We start from the raw sequence: 18,132 nt of genomic DNA, 5'->3' as shown, positions 1-18,132 counted from the left end.
GAATATTATTGCATAAGTTTGAGTGCAGACTCAAACTTAATAGCATAACTTTGAGTGCAGTTTGAAGGCAGACCTGCAAACGCAAAACAGTTTTTTGTTTTATGTGACGCTTAAAATAGAAGACAGACAGAGAGGTGTTGTTCATATGACTGGTGCTCTATCTCAGTGGTTCTCAACCTTTTCAGGCTGCGACCCCCCAAAATAATCATATTTGAGCTGGGGACCACCCAGAAATAATCATATTTGAGCTGGGGACCACCCAAAAATAATCATATTTGAACTGGGGACCCCCCAAAATAATCATGATTGAACGGGAGACCTACCAAAATAATCATATTCAAACTGGGGACCCCGCAAAATAATCATATTTGAACTGGGGACCCCTCACGCTGACAAGAACTTGGAATTGAAGCATTACATGCCTCATTCTGTTCAACAGATAAATATTGTGAAAATAGCCGATCTACAAGCTCACAACGCTTTAATATTTGACAATTAGGCCAATGTTTGACCAGCTCTTATAGAGCGTTGCAAAGAAGAAAAACAACAAAAACGTGTTGTACTTTTTCTTCTTTCAACTGTTTCGGCCGGAAAAATTTGTGTTTTGTGTCATGATTTGTCACGATCCGAGTTGGCTTTGTCTGAGGCCTACAGGTCTTTAAATAAATACTTTTTGAAACGTCTATGGGAAAAATTATGGGAAATTCTCTTCTGGGTCCCTCGTCGTTCTGAAAGACGGCGGGACTGCGACACTCTATAGCAGAGAACGGTGGATGGACGCTCACCTGTCCATAGTTCATCTCCTGGTTGTGTTTCTCCTGGATGGCAGCGACTATAGCAGAGTGCTGTGGATGGACGCTCACCTGTCCATAGTTCATCTCCTGGTTGTGTTTCTCCTGGATGGCAGCGACCGTCGCCGTGGCTGTAGCGGTGGCGGTGGCGGCCGCTGCCGCAGCGACCGCCGCGGCGGCCGCTGCCTGGGTGAAGTCACCACGGTTACCAACTCCACTGGACTGGTAACTGTCAGGACAAAACATTGAAACGATCAATTAACACCCCGAATGCCCAGGGTTATTTGAATCCATTAAATCATAGCAGCGGAGCACATTTAGCGACGGACCGGATGTTATCCCGGATGTGGCTGAAGTAGCTTGATGTAGCCAAAACACTCCCGAGGTGAACGACAATAACGGGAGGTATGATTAATTCTAACGCGACTAGCGACGGGACCGCAGTAGGCCGTCTAACACATAATCTTTTCTTAGAATTGGACGGAATGATTTAGATCAAGAGTTATTCACGTTTCAACAGACGCTCCCAGCCTGTGGAGCGATGCGATCGGTTTTGATATCAATAATCTCCATCCTTTTGATCTGGGCGTTACTAATTTAAAGGACGGAGAACTTCGTCCTGTGCAGGGTGTTAATCCAGTGTTTTTCCAACCCTTTTTGATTTAGCCTATCACTGTTACAATTAATTAATCCATCCATCCATCAAACATGCCACCTGTCATGGGGCAGCCCGTGCCCTATACACATACACTGATGGAGAGCAATGCTCATACCTAAATTACACAGTTGCATCCCTAACTTTGCCGGCCGGCTTGGAAGACTGTTGAAATGAACATGAGTGCATATTTTTATTATTGGTAACTCGCAGTGAATGGTGGAAGAGAACACGAGTACTGTGCATAGATTCACAGCATATATGTTGTCAATTGTGTTTAATTATGATTGTTTGGCACCTGGCTCTCCTGACACCTGGTGATCCTCTTGACCGAGGAAGGTACCAAGTGCTATAGAGCAGGAGGGGTGTCTGTCTGGGTTAGAAGAGCTCTTGTGTTATGTGTTCTATGTATCTTTAGGTTGTGGCGCATGTAATGTATTCTGAAATGTTTTGGAATTGGTTTAGGTAAACTAGATAATTGTGTAAGTTAACTCATGGGCCGTGGTTAGCCAGAGGTTGAGTTAAGTGGGTTACCAATTACAGAACTGTAACCTTGGTATAGTCTTGCTAAGAGGGAGGCTGCAGGGGCAGTGAGTTAGTTCAGTTTGGCTTGAGGCAACCAGAAGGTAACCAGAATTTAACACCCAGGGAGAGCTGCTAAGGGGCCCGTCATTGCAGTTTCTCAAGTTCTGGGTTTCTTTCCCTAATTTGTTTTCAAGTGTTTTTCTATGTTGTCTTTTTGTAAGTTAGTCTTTAGTGTTTTGTTTTGTTCGAGGCCTTTCCACTGTGAATAACCTGCATCGGGGAGAAATTAAACACCCTAAAAGGTATTGCTGGATCTGTCACTTTTTGGAGCCTTGGCCATTCAGCCAACTTTACACCACCCCTCCTCCATGCCATCATCATCTCTCTCTCTCTCCTCCGCCTCTCGCTTTGCATACGTACCTCCCACCATAGGGTGTATTTCCAGGGTACCCCCCAGTGTTTCTGGGGTACATGGCCTGGCTGAGGTAGCTCTTGTTGGGCTCTGGGTAGCCCTGTTGGCCCATGTAACTGCCTGGACCTCCACCCATACCTGGAGCCCCTTGTCCAGGCATCATGGAACCTCCACTAGAACCTGGGCCCATTAGACCCTGGGAGAGAGGACACAGAGAGAGAGAGAGAGAGAGAGAGAGAGAGACAAAGATAAATTTGTTACGCAATGTTTGTGTTTACACAAACACTCAAAATTGTCCTTTCATTGTCAATGGCATTTAATGTTTGTTAATGAATAATGAATTGCATTTTTATAGCGCTTTTCCAAGTGCTCAAAGCGCTTTACAATGGTTCATTCATTCATACATTGGGAGGTGAAGCGGCGAACAGTCGACGCCAGCGTCCTCACTTCCCACATTCACACACCAATGGTGGCAAGCTCACACCAGATCGACTCATTGGAGGCAATGTAGGGTTCAGTGTCTTGCCCAAGGACACTTCGACATGTGGACAGGAGGAGCCGGGATTCGAACCGCCGACCCAGGGATCATTGGACGACCTGCTCTACCTCCTGAGCCACAGCCGCCCTAACAAGGACAGTTCACACACACACACACACACACACACACACACACACACACAGCTGGACATCAAACATCACCCACATGTGAACTGAGGGGCGCTCTTATTATCATACATCATATCATTCTGGCCAATCACAACTTGCGTTCTCACTTTTGTCTTCAATGTTTGTGTTTACACACTTTTGTCTTCAATGTTTGCGTTTACACAGACCCTCAAAGCTGGACATAGCGCCCCTCGAAAAGGGTCATTTCCTCCTACGTGATGTCATACCTGGCTGGCCGAGGGATTGGTCACGCCCCAGACGGTGGTTACCACGGAGAGGGATCCGGTTGGCTGATTGCTCTGCTGTTGCCAGGAGGAGGGGTCATAAGGGTACGAACCGTCACTGAGAACAAAACAAAACACACACTTAGGGTGTAAGCACACTTAAGGCCTCTACATAGTCACTTTTGTTCCTTGCGTGGGGGAGTCAAACGGACACAAAAAACGCAAGGTTATTTTATATATGCAGAGTCCTTGCGTTGGATTATAAATCACTGTAATGTGCAAGCATCTACTCGTCCAATAGATGGCAGCTGTGACACTATGAAGCTGTCCCAGAAAGCAATGCTGCATTTTCAGGAAGTGAACAACAACAACAACGTTGTTGTTGTTGTTGCAACTTGCAAGGGCTGATGGCATGTTTGGTTGTCAAAACTACACCAGTATTTATGCCATCATAAACTGTGATGGAGAACTCCCGAGGAAGAAGATCAAGCAGAAGGACCAACAACAATCATTAAGACAGGTGACAACCTTTAGAGTATTATTTATAACTATGCTCTATGGTGACAGCAGATATGGCTAGTTAGCCATCTAGCTTTGGCTAGCCATCTTTATTATGGAGAAATACTGTTACAAGTAATCGTTCTTTTCACTTAAAATACTTAGTTATTGTCATCGTAATATTTATTTCAATAAACAAATGTCAACAGCCGGTGCTGTTGGTGGTTTCAAACGTTGCATGTACTGTATGTGTGCTTTTATAATAATAATGTAGTGTAAACGTTATGTATTTATGTGCTCTTCATCATGTCTTATGACTGGATATGACAATCATGACATCTTCTGACGGCGTCCTGAATTCTGATTCAACAGGTGGTAGGTCGTTAATGGTGCAAGATTACATGCTTTTTATTGCCTTGATTAGGAAATGTATAAATGATATATTGACAGTGCTTGTTTGCAGTGTTGTCAGTTCTGCTTAATATAAGCAACTTTGGGCTAGTTTTCCTGTACTATAGCTTAATATCCATAGTTGCCCGTTGCTTTAGTTTGGGATTATTTCTGAAGTGTAGTTGTTTATTTGGACTTGCTTTCACGATTTCTTTTTGAAAATAGCTGGGCTCAAGTGGTGAAACTGGTTTGTTTTCATAGACCTGGTCGCTTGTTTCATTCACTGAATCTGGCAAGCTAACTTGTCAACAAACCAAACAGCATTTGTAATAGTACATGTTGGTTGCGTCTGTAAACATAACATTGTCACCAAATGGAACTATCATAGCTTGTACAACGTTGTCCTGTTTAACTTTCATGTTGGCGTCCAGTGAAATAATGTGATTAATTGATTGATTTTTTATTTGAATAAAGCAATTTTAAAAACAATATAAACAAACAAAAACATCATAACATGCAGTACCAAAAAAATAAAAAATAAATAAAGCATATTCAAAAGGAGTGAGAAGAAGCATGGCTTATTGCGCCCACCCCCTTTACATTAATACTTCATATCATTCATTAATCTATTCAAATACTTAACTAAATCTGTGATATCCGTATACATATATATTACATTTCTACACACATACACTTATTACACACAAACACACCCACCACACACCTTACCTACACACCCATATCCAGCACCTTCTTCATCCGTGTACCTCATTAAAATCATGTCTTTGAGCTTACAGTTTCATGTTTGCACATCTTTTTTAACCGTAAAACCATTCCATAATTTCACCCCAGAATTGGAAATACAATTCTCGTGTGGGACGAAACCTGAATCGGTTCCGTCACATTTGGGACAGTTTCCGGAACCAGATTAATCACAGTCACATCTGGTTTATGTGAGATACCAGTCAAAGGTTCTCAAACATTTCAAGGGCCACCATAACTCAGAGAGAGAGTGTACAAATGGATCTTTCATGTGTACACTCGTTACAGACCTGTAAGGGTCCATTTAGAACCCCCTATAGGAATGGGCGAAGGGAACCGTTAACGGAACCGGAATCAATTCAATCCTAAAAAGGATCGCAACTACCCTCTTGTGAGCGCATTATGCACATACCTGTGATTTGTCTTCATCTGGTTGAGGGGGTTCATGGTGAGAGGGCGAGTGACCCCAAACTCCTCCGACGGATGACAGCCTATACACACACACACACACACACACACACAAACAAGACATGATTTCAATTATTGACAACTCCTATGAGCAAGGCACTACCACTGCCAGGGTTGTACGGTCACATGTTAAGGTCATTGTAGATCAGTACTGACACACAAAAAACATATATAAATTATTCACAATTTTTTATATTTCTTCTGAAAATATTTTCTAAAATTGATGATGTACACTGTACAGTACCTAAATTCCTAAATATTCCTCTAATCAGTCAACGGCAAGTTGATAACTATGCTATTTTTGTAAATTACAAATCGCAGAGCAATCGTTCTTCCAGGCTAATCAGATGCATACTGTCCGTCTGGCATATGAGATTGAGATGTGCACTGCTAGCCACCAATACTACAAGTGAAGTTTATATAAAGATGGCTATGCCCGCTCCCATTTGTAGTACTGCCAGCATGTCTCCTACACGGACACACTATGTACTGGAAATGTACTGGAATGAACTGGAACATACTGGAAATATACTGGAACATACTGAAATGTACTGGAATGTACCGGAACATATTGAAATGTATTGGTGTTTCTGTTTTTCTTTGTCTTCTTCCTTACCGCACAGTGTACTGTGTGTCTCCCAGATTCCTATGTGCTTAGAGGAGACACAGCTATAAATAGACTCACACACACACACACACACACACACACACACACACACACACACACACACACACACACACACACGCACGCACGCACGCACGCACGCACACACACAGTGCCCCCCCCCCCCCCTCTCCTCTATCCTTCATAATTATATTCATTCTTTATTATTGGTATGGTTCGCTCTCCATTTCTCTTCTCCTCTCCATCTACACACAGCTTTTCCCCTCAATCTCTCCTTCACCTCCACTCTCCATCTCTCCATCCAGTCAGACTTCTTTGTCCTCCTTACAACCAAAGCAAAATAGAAAGGAAAGAAGGAAATGTTGCCGTAGAATAGAAATCCCCCCAAAATATCACGCAGACACACATTGTTGATTACTTGACTTAGCACTTCAAACCTGACGACTTTGAATGTGATATTTTGTAAATGATGATGGGAGGGAGGCGAAGAAGGAAATAAACTAAAAGCTTAACCCAATGTCGTTCTTTTCATCGTTTTGGGGCCAAAAGGATGCTGAAGATGAGCCAACAACATCTCTATCACAAATCCTCACCACCAACGAAAAGGGATCTCAGCGCTAATAAACAAGTTGCGGCACATGTTAGGACACCAATCTGTTCTTTTTGTCAAGTTAACAACGTAAGGTGGACCGATTGATTGATTGAATACTTAATTAGTCAGACAAAAAGGATACCTAAAAAATGCCCTGGGGACTTGTTTCCATTGTGGTCCTATGTACGTAGTACGGTGTAGAGTAGACCCATGTACAGTAGTAGGAAGGAAGTAGTAGTATTGTTCTGTATTGGTTGCATCTGAAACAATGATTTCAGTAAAGCTTAAGCGCTACTTTATTTCGGTCATAATGTCTTTCTGATAATAATGCAATGCAAAACATATGTATAGGTGTTTCTAGGGTGGTTAGAGCACGGTGGAGAATAGAGATATACACAATTGCACTAATATCTTTGTGCTCTTTAATTCATTTTTGTACAACCATGGCATTTTGACAGCCATGTGTGTATATTAATACCTCTGACCTCAATACTGAAAACTGAGGGAGCGACAACGATCTGGCACCGCCCACATTTAGAACAAACATGGGAAACTTCTCATCCTACTACTCTGCCACCAAAAAGTGGAATACCCTGACAGACGGACACCATTGCAGCAGTTTGCTGTAACTGAAGGGGTGCCAGTCCCAATCTGACAAATGGGGTTGAATAATAATAACACCAACAACACTAACCCCATACCTTCTAAGCCTGTGATCCAATCCTAGTATAGAACCTCAGATCAGCTAACACAGGGCGAAGGTGTCTGAACCTTCCCAAAATCACCCGGACAAAGTTTGCTCGACACATCTCACTGTTCTCCCTCCCGGCTCCCACACTGTGGAACAAACTCCCCATTGCAGTTACAACCTGCAGACTCGCTCCCGATTTCCCTCCTCTTTAGACTTCATCGTAGGCCACTGGATACACTGTATCTGTGCATTTGATTGACAAATAATGTCAAAAATAATAATAAAATAATAATATTGACCCCTGCAAACAAACAATAAACACACAAGACCATTGAAAACCATAAAGTAAATACAAACACACACAGAGTACTGTGTTTGCCCACAGTGTATTGAATTCAAAACCCCAAATGCCATAAATGTTCATACGTTTTCCCACAGTCTAAGTACTGTTCCAGAATGTCACTCAAGAGTGGTCAAACAATGTTCAAGAAATATGACCCACACAAAGAATGTTCAGGCACGCAACGCAATAACAAAGGCAGTTGTGCTAAGGACGTGTATACACGTCTTTAGGTCCTTTTCAATGATATAATCCTAGACATGTTCCGTGCATGCGCACAGCCGTTCACTTCCTTGTTTACGGCCTGACAAAACTCTCTAATCTCTCTAAATCTACGGCGCTCTCCATGGATTTGGAATAACAGTGCATCCTCCCGTTTTGGAGGGTAATGGAAGGCAGGGCTTATATCATTATGAGAAATCACACCCGTGTGAAGTAAGTGGTGCAACTCCGTGTGGGGGTCCCCGGGGCCCCGGAAATGACAGAGTTACCGTGTGGGGGTCCCTCTACTGTACTGGCACACCCGAAATCACCATATATATACAGTTAATATGTGCGTTTGTGTGCTGTTTTCGTGCTCACACCCAGCCACCGACCCACACACATAGTCACTTAAGGAAGTGGTTGCACCACTTAAAAATTCCCCGGCAAAAAAAAGTTAATAAATGTCAGTCTAAACCGTCACCGTCAGTCACTCACGGTTATGACGCTGTGAATCCCCTTACTGAAAGGCGATAGAGGTTGGACGTGTCCTTATCAAACACTCCCCGGGATGATCCACCAAGCGTTGACAGCTCTGCTGTCATAAACCGGCGTTACCTTCCGTAAAGAGGACTTGGAACTGAAGCGACGGACAAGCGGCCACGCTCCGTCGAGTAAATGACCACAATCCACTAATCCACTTCACTGACCGCGTCGATTAAACAGCGTGCGCTACAAAGAACGGACTGTTTCAACGAGCCAGAGGTCACAGGCTAGCTCACAGGTTCTCACCCATTTCAGGCCGTGACCCCCCCAAAATAATCAGAAATTACAAGTCCACACATACGGGCTCTAGCTCTACGAGTTCTGGGAAAACCAGGAAAAGTCCTGGTTCCACAAAATTGTGGATCCGGTTCCACCGATTCCGGATCCCAACCCCTGTCCCCTAGTAGTAAGAAAGGTCTCATAATTCGTCATCTTCTGGACTGGAGAATCTAGCGGTTTCCTCCTGGTGAGAGCCATGGCAGCTGGCCTCAGATTTGGACCAACCCTGGAACAAACTACAATGACATACCACTGGCGCCACCAGCCAGGCAGGCCAGGCAGACACCCGCTCTCTGCCTGTGGAGCAGGAGGAGGTGTTCCTTCATGTTTCTGCATGGGTGGGGCTGTCACGATTACACATTTAAGTTGACGATTAATTGTCATATATTGGATAACAGAAAACACAAAAGACACTAGTATACAGTCCTAAGGGACTCCACCATCCGGTCAACCATATGTGATTAAATAGTAGTAGTACAGTTTGTATTACACAGAGGAAACATTCAGACCAGTACTAGAAGTACTAGACTGAAGTCTTCCCAGTTTTTTATTTCCTGGAACTAATTGGTGGTTGCTAAGCAACACTGACTTGAACTCTGCTGACTGGACAGAACACAGTGTCACATGACACACAGACCCAGCCCCCCCCCCCACTGTCAAACGTGTGTCTTGGTGTGTGTGCAATGTGCATGTGTATCGCACATGCGCATTGCGTGCACATTGTGTCTTCTGTGTGGGTTTTAGTGTACTGTGTGTGTGTTTTGGTTAAAGGGCAGACAGAGGGGAGGGGCCGTTTATAGTGCAGAGGGGGGAGGGGTGATCACACATTCCTGAACACACACACTCACACACCCTCATAGATGTTGTTAGTGTCGAAGAAGTTACTCTATGGATTTTTTCATTGTTATAGTTTCCAAATATATTATATTTTTTTATTTTAATTGAAATAACAATTGCACAATTTCAGTCAATATAATCAGAGGTCACTACACTATAAATATAATTATACTCTTGTCTTGTTACTCTTATACTGTAAAAAAAAAAGTGTGTGTGTGGGTGTGGGGGGGGGGGGAGTGTGCGCGCGTGTTGTGTGTAGCTTGATGAGACTCCTACCCAAGGAGTTTTTTATGCCCTTGTTAATTTGATTGGCTCGAGCTAATCTCATTATGACAAACAACATTGCATATCAAGACAGTTCAACATACAAACTGTCAGAAGAATACTCTTTTTGTTGAATAAATATGTGGTTTCTAATTGTGATCTCGTATAGACAAAAATAATGGTTGTGATTTCAACTTTTTCCCCCGCCTAGAGGCAATAATTAATTTGCTGTGAACATTTCAAATTAACATCTAAGTGTTAAGTTCGAATAATGTTGAGACTTGAGAGGCTTGATCCTAGAACGCTTTAAAATCTGCCCAGATAATCCTAAACCCACATGCATCTCACACACACATGTATCCTCCATTATATTTATATTTCAGATAACACATTAAGCAATAAGCATGTTGTACAAACGAATCAGCCATTGTAAATTGTGTTAGGCATCATCAACCAGTGTTGTTTTTGGCAGCAAATTTTGATTTTAGTTTTAGTCATAGTCTCTTGAATAGTTTTCACTTACCAGTTTACTTACCAATTCTCTATCCGGGACGAAATACCTGAAAATGACCACAACCTTTTAAAAATGGCCGCTAGTTGAAACATAACTTCTAAACCGTTGGAGCTACAGATTTTCTGAGATGCTCAAAATGTTCAGAATACTCATGTTTGAATACGCAATAGACCATATGCACACGGCGGTCATCTTTCCACAAGTTAATGGCAGGGTGGAAACTAGCCACAATTTGCCATTGACAACCCATACATCTAAACAGACAAAGTCCTATCTAATTGTATTAAATTATGTCAAACTCACCAACATTGCACCTGTACAAAAAGCTTGAATGATGCTCTATGTGCAAAGTGTTTGTTTCATAAGAATCCAACATAGACATGTTATGAGCTACTTTATGTCAAGAAATTCCTTGCAGGTGTCAGAGTTTGGAAGCGCTCCCTTTCAGTAACGCAGCATCCTGCTGCCTCCTGCATTATGTGCAAATTCAAAACAGGTGGTACGCAGGACCGTTGAGTGATTATTCAATGAGCGCTTCCAAACTCCAATACTTAGAAAGAAATCACCTGCAAGGAATTTCTACATAAAGTAGCTCATAACATACAATACCGTGGATTTTTATGAAACAAACACTTTGCAGATAGAAAGAGGATCATTAAAGCTTTTCGTACAGCTGCATGTTGGTGAGTTTGACATAATTTAATAGAATTAGATTGGACTATGTCGATTTGGATATATGTCTTTGGCAAATTGTGGCTAGTTTCCACCCTGCCATTAACTTGTGGAAAGATGACCACCGTGTGCATATGGTCTATTGAGTATTCAAACATGAGTATTTTGAACATTTTGAGCATCTCAGAAAATCTGTAGCTCCAACGGTTTAGAAGTTAGAGCCATGTTTCAACTAGCGGTCATTTTAAATAGGGTGTGGTCATTTTCAGGTATTTGGTCCCGGATAGAGAATTTGTCATAGTTCCCAAGTTGTTCGCGGCGGTCATATTTGCCAAGAACAATTGAGATATTCTCTCTTAAATGAAGTGCATACATATCTTAGCCAGGTCCTCTACTACTAGTCCCTTCCTATAACATTTTAGTCTAGTTTTTATTTGTTGACGAAATTGTCAGTATAGTCTTAGTTTTAGTCATCATAGCTTCGTTTTTATTTAGTTTTCATCAGTGGAAAAAGGTAGTCGACGAACATTTTTCGGCGACGAAATCAACACTGGCATCAACATCATCGCTCTCTTTCACACACGACAAGCACACTGCTCCCGGGACGGGCCTGTCTTTTTGTGTTTGTCCTGCACCCTCTGCACAACCACCAAACCTGCTTCAATGTATCCATTTTCACAACCTGACCCGACCTGACCGGCTGTCATTACAAGACTGATGCAATGTTTTCAATGGAAAAATACAAAGGCTGTTATTTTGTGAGAAAATGGGGTGAGATTCAAGTCACTCCTCTTGACCCGACAGTGGCTGCCAACAACAGATTTAAACCAATTAGCCCAAAGGAATAGGTCTAGTCTAGAATAGAGGGTATGCATGTGACATCATCATCATACCCTGAAGTTATGCGGGAACGCCTACCGAGTGGGAAAAAACTACTTTCTGGCCATGACAGGACAGCCCATACATCCAAACAGAAGTCCTATCTGATTGTATTAAACGATGCCACTGCCTTGACTTTGCCACTCACTTTATGCATGCACATACCCTCTATAGTCGAAGAAGAAGAAGACTAGTCTAAATAAACAATACATAAAGACACGTGTAAATGCTTAGGCTATTGTATGTCATCTCAAGTTGTGTGAAAGAGTGAAAGGGAGCGAGCTGGCAAATGGGAAAGGTAGATAAAGAGTTGTTACAACAACTTTAGCACGCTCTCCTTATTGGAGAAAAACAGCCTTTATGTTTATGATGAAGGAAAATCAGCTTCTTTGCCTGCGGCAGTCAGTGTGCTAACATCATCAGTCCGTTTTGTATGCATGTAACGTACAGAATTTACGAACAGCTGTAGCATAGCGTAACACTACACACTGATGCTGTCATGTTGCGCAGCATGACATGCCATGAAAAAGCACACACTGGGCTGGAGCGATATTCCCTACGCCGGCTTTGCGGGGTTCTGGGTAAAAACAGCATTAATGACGGACCTTATTTACACCACTAAAGTCCACTATATAGTGGAATCTCTGTTATAAGGGGGCTAAATCTCTTCTCCCTCCTCTCATACTGAAGAAAGTTATGGCAGGAAGTTCATGAGGAAGTATTCACAAAAGGGAAAAGAAACTTCCGTTCTTTGTTCTGATTAATCTAGCTCAACGCATTTCTCTCGCGCGCACACACACACACACACACACACACACAGACACACACACACACACACACACACACACACACACACACACACTTTTTGTCTATATTTTTGTTATAGTGAAGTGAAATAGAATATACACTTGCTGTGGTCTTAAACCCCTCTTCTTCCATGACTGAAATTACCGTTTATAATGATAATAAAAGTTGGTTATCAAAATACGGCTAAATGAGTGGTCAATAAGAGCAAAATACACTACGGTATATTAAATAATATGATTAATATATAATATTTATGCATGTGTTATAGACCTGGGTTACTAGACGTGGCAATTTCGCACTTAAATCATAAACCAGATAAACTATCTCAACAGAAAGCATTAGGCTTCTGATTCAGGGTAAGCCTGTCCCAATGCTTACATAATCGCTTAATCGCAAATTGAAGATAAGATAATCACAATTATGTCTGTATAATTGTTTCCAAAGATTTTCATATATTTTCAAAAATAGTGGAAAGAGCCAATCTACAAACTCAAATACTGTATATTATGTTATTAAATGTCAGTCCATTCTTTGTGTATGTATTTCAGTTATTTGTCATATCTGCCTTGTTCAATTTTTTATTTGTATATTCCAATGTATTAAAAATAATAATATTTTTTAATCATAATCGCAATTAAGAGAGACAATTAACACGTTAAATAAAATGGCACGATCGTGACGATAATTCAGGGTCAGTTGCACCTCTTCACCTCACTGGCTGGGGAAGTGAAAAGAGTAGACAACAAATCAAACTACACACCTGTCTGTTGACATGGCAACCAAGGGGAACTGTGATTCACCAGAGAGAGAGAGAGAGAGAGAGAGAGAGAGAGGAGGAGGTTGGAGGGAGAGCGAGGGGATGAGGAGGTTAAAAGCAAGAGAACAAGGTAAAAGAGAGTGGTGTGAGAGAGAGAGAGGGGATCTGTAAGTTGTGGATCAGACTAGAGCTGTACCGATACCACTTTTTACCTCCCGACAACGATACCTACACAACTTGCGTATCTGTCGATAGTCTTGATACGGAGTATCGATCCGATAATACCAACGTGTACTTTTCAAAAGTCCTTGAAATTAAAAAGCTTGAGAACTACTGATCAAGGAATAAATAAAAATCACATTAATAATTGCTAAAGTGCAGCTACAAGTTAGTAAAATAATGATGCAAAAAGTGACAGTCGTGAAACCTCAACTGAAGCATTCAAAATGTTAGTCTGTAAATGAAAAGAAATCATCATCATCATCATGTGATAAATTACGTGGTCACATAAGGACCCATCAGATACAGGGCCCAGAACCCAATCTGGGGTCTAGACTAGTTCATTCTTAAACAAATCGATTAAATTGATTATAAAAAGTAATAGTTATTATAGGTGAAACGTAAAAAATGGCTAACTTTTAAAAAGGAAAATAGAGAATATATAGCCAGTAGTCTACAAGCTCACGTGTCACATCATGACTAGTAGATCTGCGATTTTTCACAATCCAGGACTCAGGATACAAATTTTAAAAAACGTAGCAGATCGACATGCTCAAAACAAGTCACTTCGTGCCACGTTTTGAGCTTGCAGATCTGCTGCTACTACTACTGCAAAAAGTTTCAATATGCCACAAAGGTTGACACTAACGTGACTCAACGTTGCCAACTTGTGCCTGTGGCAAGTAAATAAAACGATCTGGCTTGTGGAGTTTGCTTTCAGGTTGCTTGACGGGCAAGTGCGTTTGAGTGGGGAAGCCAACTGTCTTTTGCTCGCTATAAACATAACACAAGAGGTCTGTGGAATTTAAAATAAGTCATTATTGTAGAACTATTGAGATATTATTTTGCATTGAGGTGTCCATATCTCACAGCCTCAGAATAAAGTAAGTAAAGTAGTTTTTTTTGAGCAAGTGGGCATGACCGTTGGGGCAATCAGAACATGACCTGTACTTGCCCCTCTGAGACCTTAGTGTCAGCAACAATATTCAAGTGAAATTCAAGTGAATATTTTGTGGGGAGAAAACGACCAGCAACTAACTTTGTGTAAAAGTGCTCCACTCCACCCAGTTCCCTCCACAGCTCTGTAAAATAATTAACTTATGCTAAGGGGTGGGCAACTTTGACTCCAGGGGACCACACTGTTGCGTGCACTTTCCCCTGTAGTATAGCTATAAAGTCTTCTTCCCCTGTAGTATACCTAGACAAGTCTTCTAACCCTGTAGTACACCTAGACAAGTCTTCTGTAGCTTGCCAAATTATTTAACCCCACTGTTTTTCTGTGAACATACATTTACTGTCTGCTACTAGTATTATGTACAGTATATTAGTATTAGTATTATATGATCTCTTGTATAGATGGAATGCGTGTGACATCATCATCATACACAGACATTATGCAGGAATGCCTACTGACTGAGTGGCAAAAAACGACTTTCTGGCCTTGACAGCCCATACATCCAAACAGAAAAGTCCTATCTGATTGCATTAAACGATGTTAAACTCACTTTGCCACTTGATTTGCTTGCCACTCACTTCATGCATGCTCATATACCCTCTAGTATTGAATGTTTTTATTATGTACCGATTAATTGAATACACAGGATCACAATGGAACGAAGCCCGCTTCAGGGCTTTTTTGTGTTATCCTTTTAGCATTGTATAACTGTACCTCTGAGTCTGTACTTATTATAAAGTATTCAATCAATCCTGTAAACTCCATCACTCAAATAGCCCACAATAGTCAGACATGTACAGTATATGGACATTAATTTAAAATGCATTTAGTGATACTTATATTAACTTTATGAACTTTGATACAAATACCTTAGACATAAAACTGCAATACAAATTAAAAGTACTAATTACTAGTAAGTACGAGTTGTAAATTAAAAATTGCAATAATATATCAGTATTGAGATAATGGGTGCCATCCTTGGCCCATGTATTACAGACCTTGGCTGTGAAGTGACTTGCAAACTCCATAAAAAAAGGTTAAGAGTATGAATGGAACCAAATGGACCCATATGATTTCACTGTGTACCTTTACTACCATTGCAATTATTGCTACCAACCACTACGAACTACCACTGTCCAGTGTCCACATGTGGTACCTGAACACAGATAAAATACTCCTTAAACTGGTAGTTGCAAAAGATAGACAGATACTGAAGGAGCATCAAGCATGTGCTGGCGGAACATGATTAATTAAGTCCTGAAGAAGCAGTTTATTGCCGATAATAAATGTGCAACTTGCAAATTAAGTAAAGTAACTCTGCATTGGCACCTTTAAACTTTATTCTTTGTATGCCGTTGTAATTGATTTCTCTATTAGTATTTCTCGTAAACGAATTGTTAATGCTTTATGCTGAAGCATTCTGAACGGGTTCTTGCCTTGTTGTTACCACCGCTACATGCTATCCATGCCTGTGTTATTACTAGTAAAAAGCAGCTATTACGCTACCACCAGCTAACGAGTTTACCTACACGCCACTGTTTACAATGGCAGCGGGTAGCATACCATTGCTTCCTGCTAATTAGCACCAGCGTGCTAACGAAGCGGCTAAAAGGTAACCAGACAACGCGTGTTCGTTCAGCGGGTGTCGAGTCTGAACTCCGTCCACCGCCACACCACTTTGCCCCGAAACCAGCAATAAATAAACAAATCACAAATGGGAACGTGAAAACCAGGTTGTTAGCTCACTTACTCGCTATTATATATATATATATAATTATTATATATAGCCTAGCCCTGGGATGATACAAAAAGAAAACATCGAGGGTACGTCAGTGATGTCACAGGCGCCGTAGAGGAAGCCCCGTTAAGATGCACGGCAGGCAGAGCCATTTTCTGGACTTTCACGACGGTACATCGCAACGTCACTGTCGCCTCCTTGGCGGCGTATTTATCCTAGGCGGCCTAGCATTAGCATTTTAGACTAGCGGGCTGTGTGTGTGTGACAATGGAGGCTAGTAGCAGTTAGCCACCGCCAATACGCACAACAAGAATGCATTCTCACTACACCGAGGCTCAATCGTCTCTTTCTTCACTGGTTTCCTTTCAACCACGTCCCATTAAAACAACCACAGACGTTTTCATTAGGCCCCCAACGAGGGCGAATCCGATATTATTTTTTTCTCTTTCTCCGACCTACCTTCTTCTTCGCTTCCTCCGTGTCCGACTCCTCCGACCGAACAGTACTACAGATCCAACAAGCTCCAGCTCCTCTTCTCCGGATCATTAATCACCGCGTTATCGATGTTCTTTATTGATCAGTTGTTACACCACAAACCAGGATAGATTGTCCAATATGTCCCGGTAATGCCCTGCCCATGGAGAGGATACATACAAGCCCCGAGAGTGGAAAAAAAACTGGATTTCTTCTTGCCCCCGCTGGCCAGCCCAGCTAGCCTCGAAACAGCAGCTAGCAGCTCCTCTGTGTGGTCCCCTATTATCCTTCTTCAGATCTTGTTCTTCTCACCCACCACCATCCCCTTGTTCTTTAGACTCTCCCAGTGCAGTCTTTAATAGCCCTCCTCGTACAAACAGACTACCGAACCAGCAGTACATTTAGCCATTTTTAGCTCCTACTTTTTCCTGTTTTGCATTGCACTGGGGGGAAATAAAACATCTAATGTACAGAGCTACTGCAACTGTAGACTGGAGCTCTCTCTAGTCTAGCTCCCTGCTCCTGGTAGGGAGAGAGAGGGGGGGGGGTTGTTGGGGGGCGATGGGGGGGGGGGGCAGAGTGACCATCCAGCATAGGAAGATTCTTTCCTTGCAGATTTCAAGAAGAAACCATTGTGCACATAAGAGATTAGAAGTGTGAGTCACTGACTGACTGAATCACCTCATCATGTAGTCATCAAATTCAACTAATTGGAATTGGAAGTTGATTGATTGGAAATGTTATTAACAGATTGCAGAATGGTATGGTATGCCGTTCAAGGGAAGTACAGGTCAATACAAAAACCAAGAGGATAAAACCAGAAAAGGCATGTAAGACTTGTTTACATCATTGAATGGACCACAATGGAAACTGTTGTCTTACTGTGCCACATGCTGTTTACATTTCTGACTAACGTATTCAATCAAAAACAAATGGGTTGTTAGGTCAAAGAAACAATCAGTGATTCTCAATTTTATTTTTTATTTTTTCATTTGTACGACTTCCACCACCTAACCACCTTGGGCTACATCCGGCCATAGCCAGTTGCCGTTTTTAGCCCAGAGTGTTTTTCGTGCAAAACTAATTCTTGGGATGGATTCAGAATCATGAAAAACCCCTAGTTTGACATGTCACATGCAACTAAAAGCATAATGACGTTTTGTTGCCTTATAGGTTGTTAATGGTGGTGGCAGTATGGATTTGAACACTGTGGTGACCCTGAAGGTCGCCGGCTCGGGCACCCTATAGCTAAATCATTACTACATAGGCAAGTTAGCATCCGGCAGTTTGTAAATGCTGGGGGGACCCATACTCAACATTTCTAACATAAAACCTTATAGGGTACTCAAAA

General features: G+C 41.9%; 1 protein-coding gene across 2 annotated transcripts in view; it reads right to left on the bottom strand.

Moving 5' to 3' along the window:
• The window catches only part of zmiz2 (zinc finger, MIZ-type containing 2), a 37,786-nt gene extending 20,537 nt beyond the window's left edge, over positions 1-17,249 (bottom strand). Inside the window, exons 1-5 of one of the 2 annotated variants that reach the window (XM_080765445.1) lie at positions 16,767-17,249; positions 5,336-5,414; positions 3,277-3,391; positions 2,392-2,579; positions 786-1,020 (exon numbers count right to left, since the gene is read on the bottom strand). In XM_080765445.1, coding sequence (XP_080621571.1) covers positions 786-1,020; positions 2,392-2,579; positions 3,277-3,391; positions 5,336-5,370 — 573 coding nt within the window. In that variant the 5' untranslated portion in view covers positions 5,371-5,414; positions 16,767-17,249. The remainder of the gene's footprint in view (positions 1-785; positions 1,021-2,391; positions 2,580-3,276; positions 3,392-5,335; positions 5,415-16,766) is intronic. The other variant, XM_080765446.1, reaches the window with a different exon arrangement.
• Positions 17,250-18,132: the final 883 nt, after the last annotated feature.

This window comes from Protomyctophum bolini, assembly GCF_963924005.1.
Source record: "Protomyctophum bolini genome assembly, chromosome: 6".
Taxonomy (NCBI): Eukaryota; Metazoa; Chordata; class Actinopteri; order Myctophiformes; family Myctophidae; genus Protomyctophum; species Protomyctophum bolini.
The sequence above is the reverse complement of the archived record's forward strand: the minus strand, read 5'-3'. Positions and strand labels throughout refer to the sequence as shown.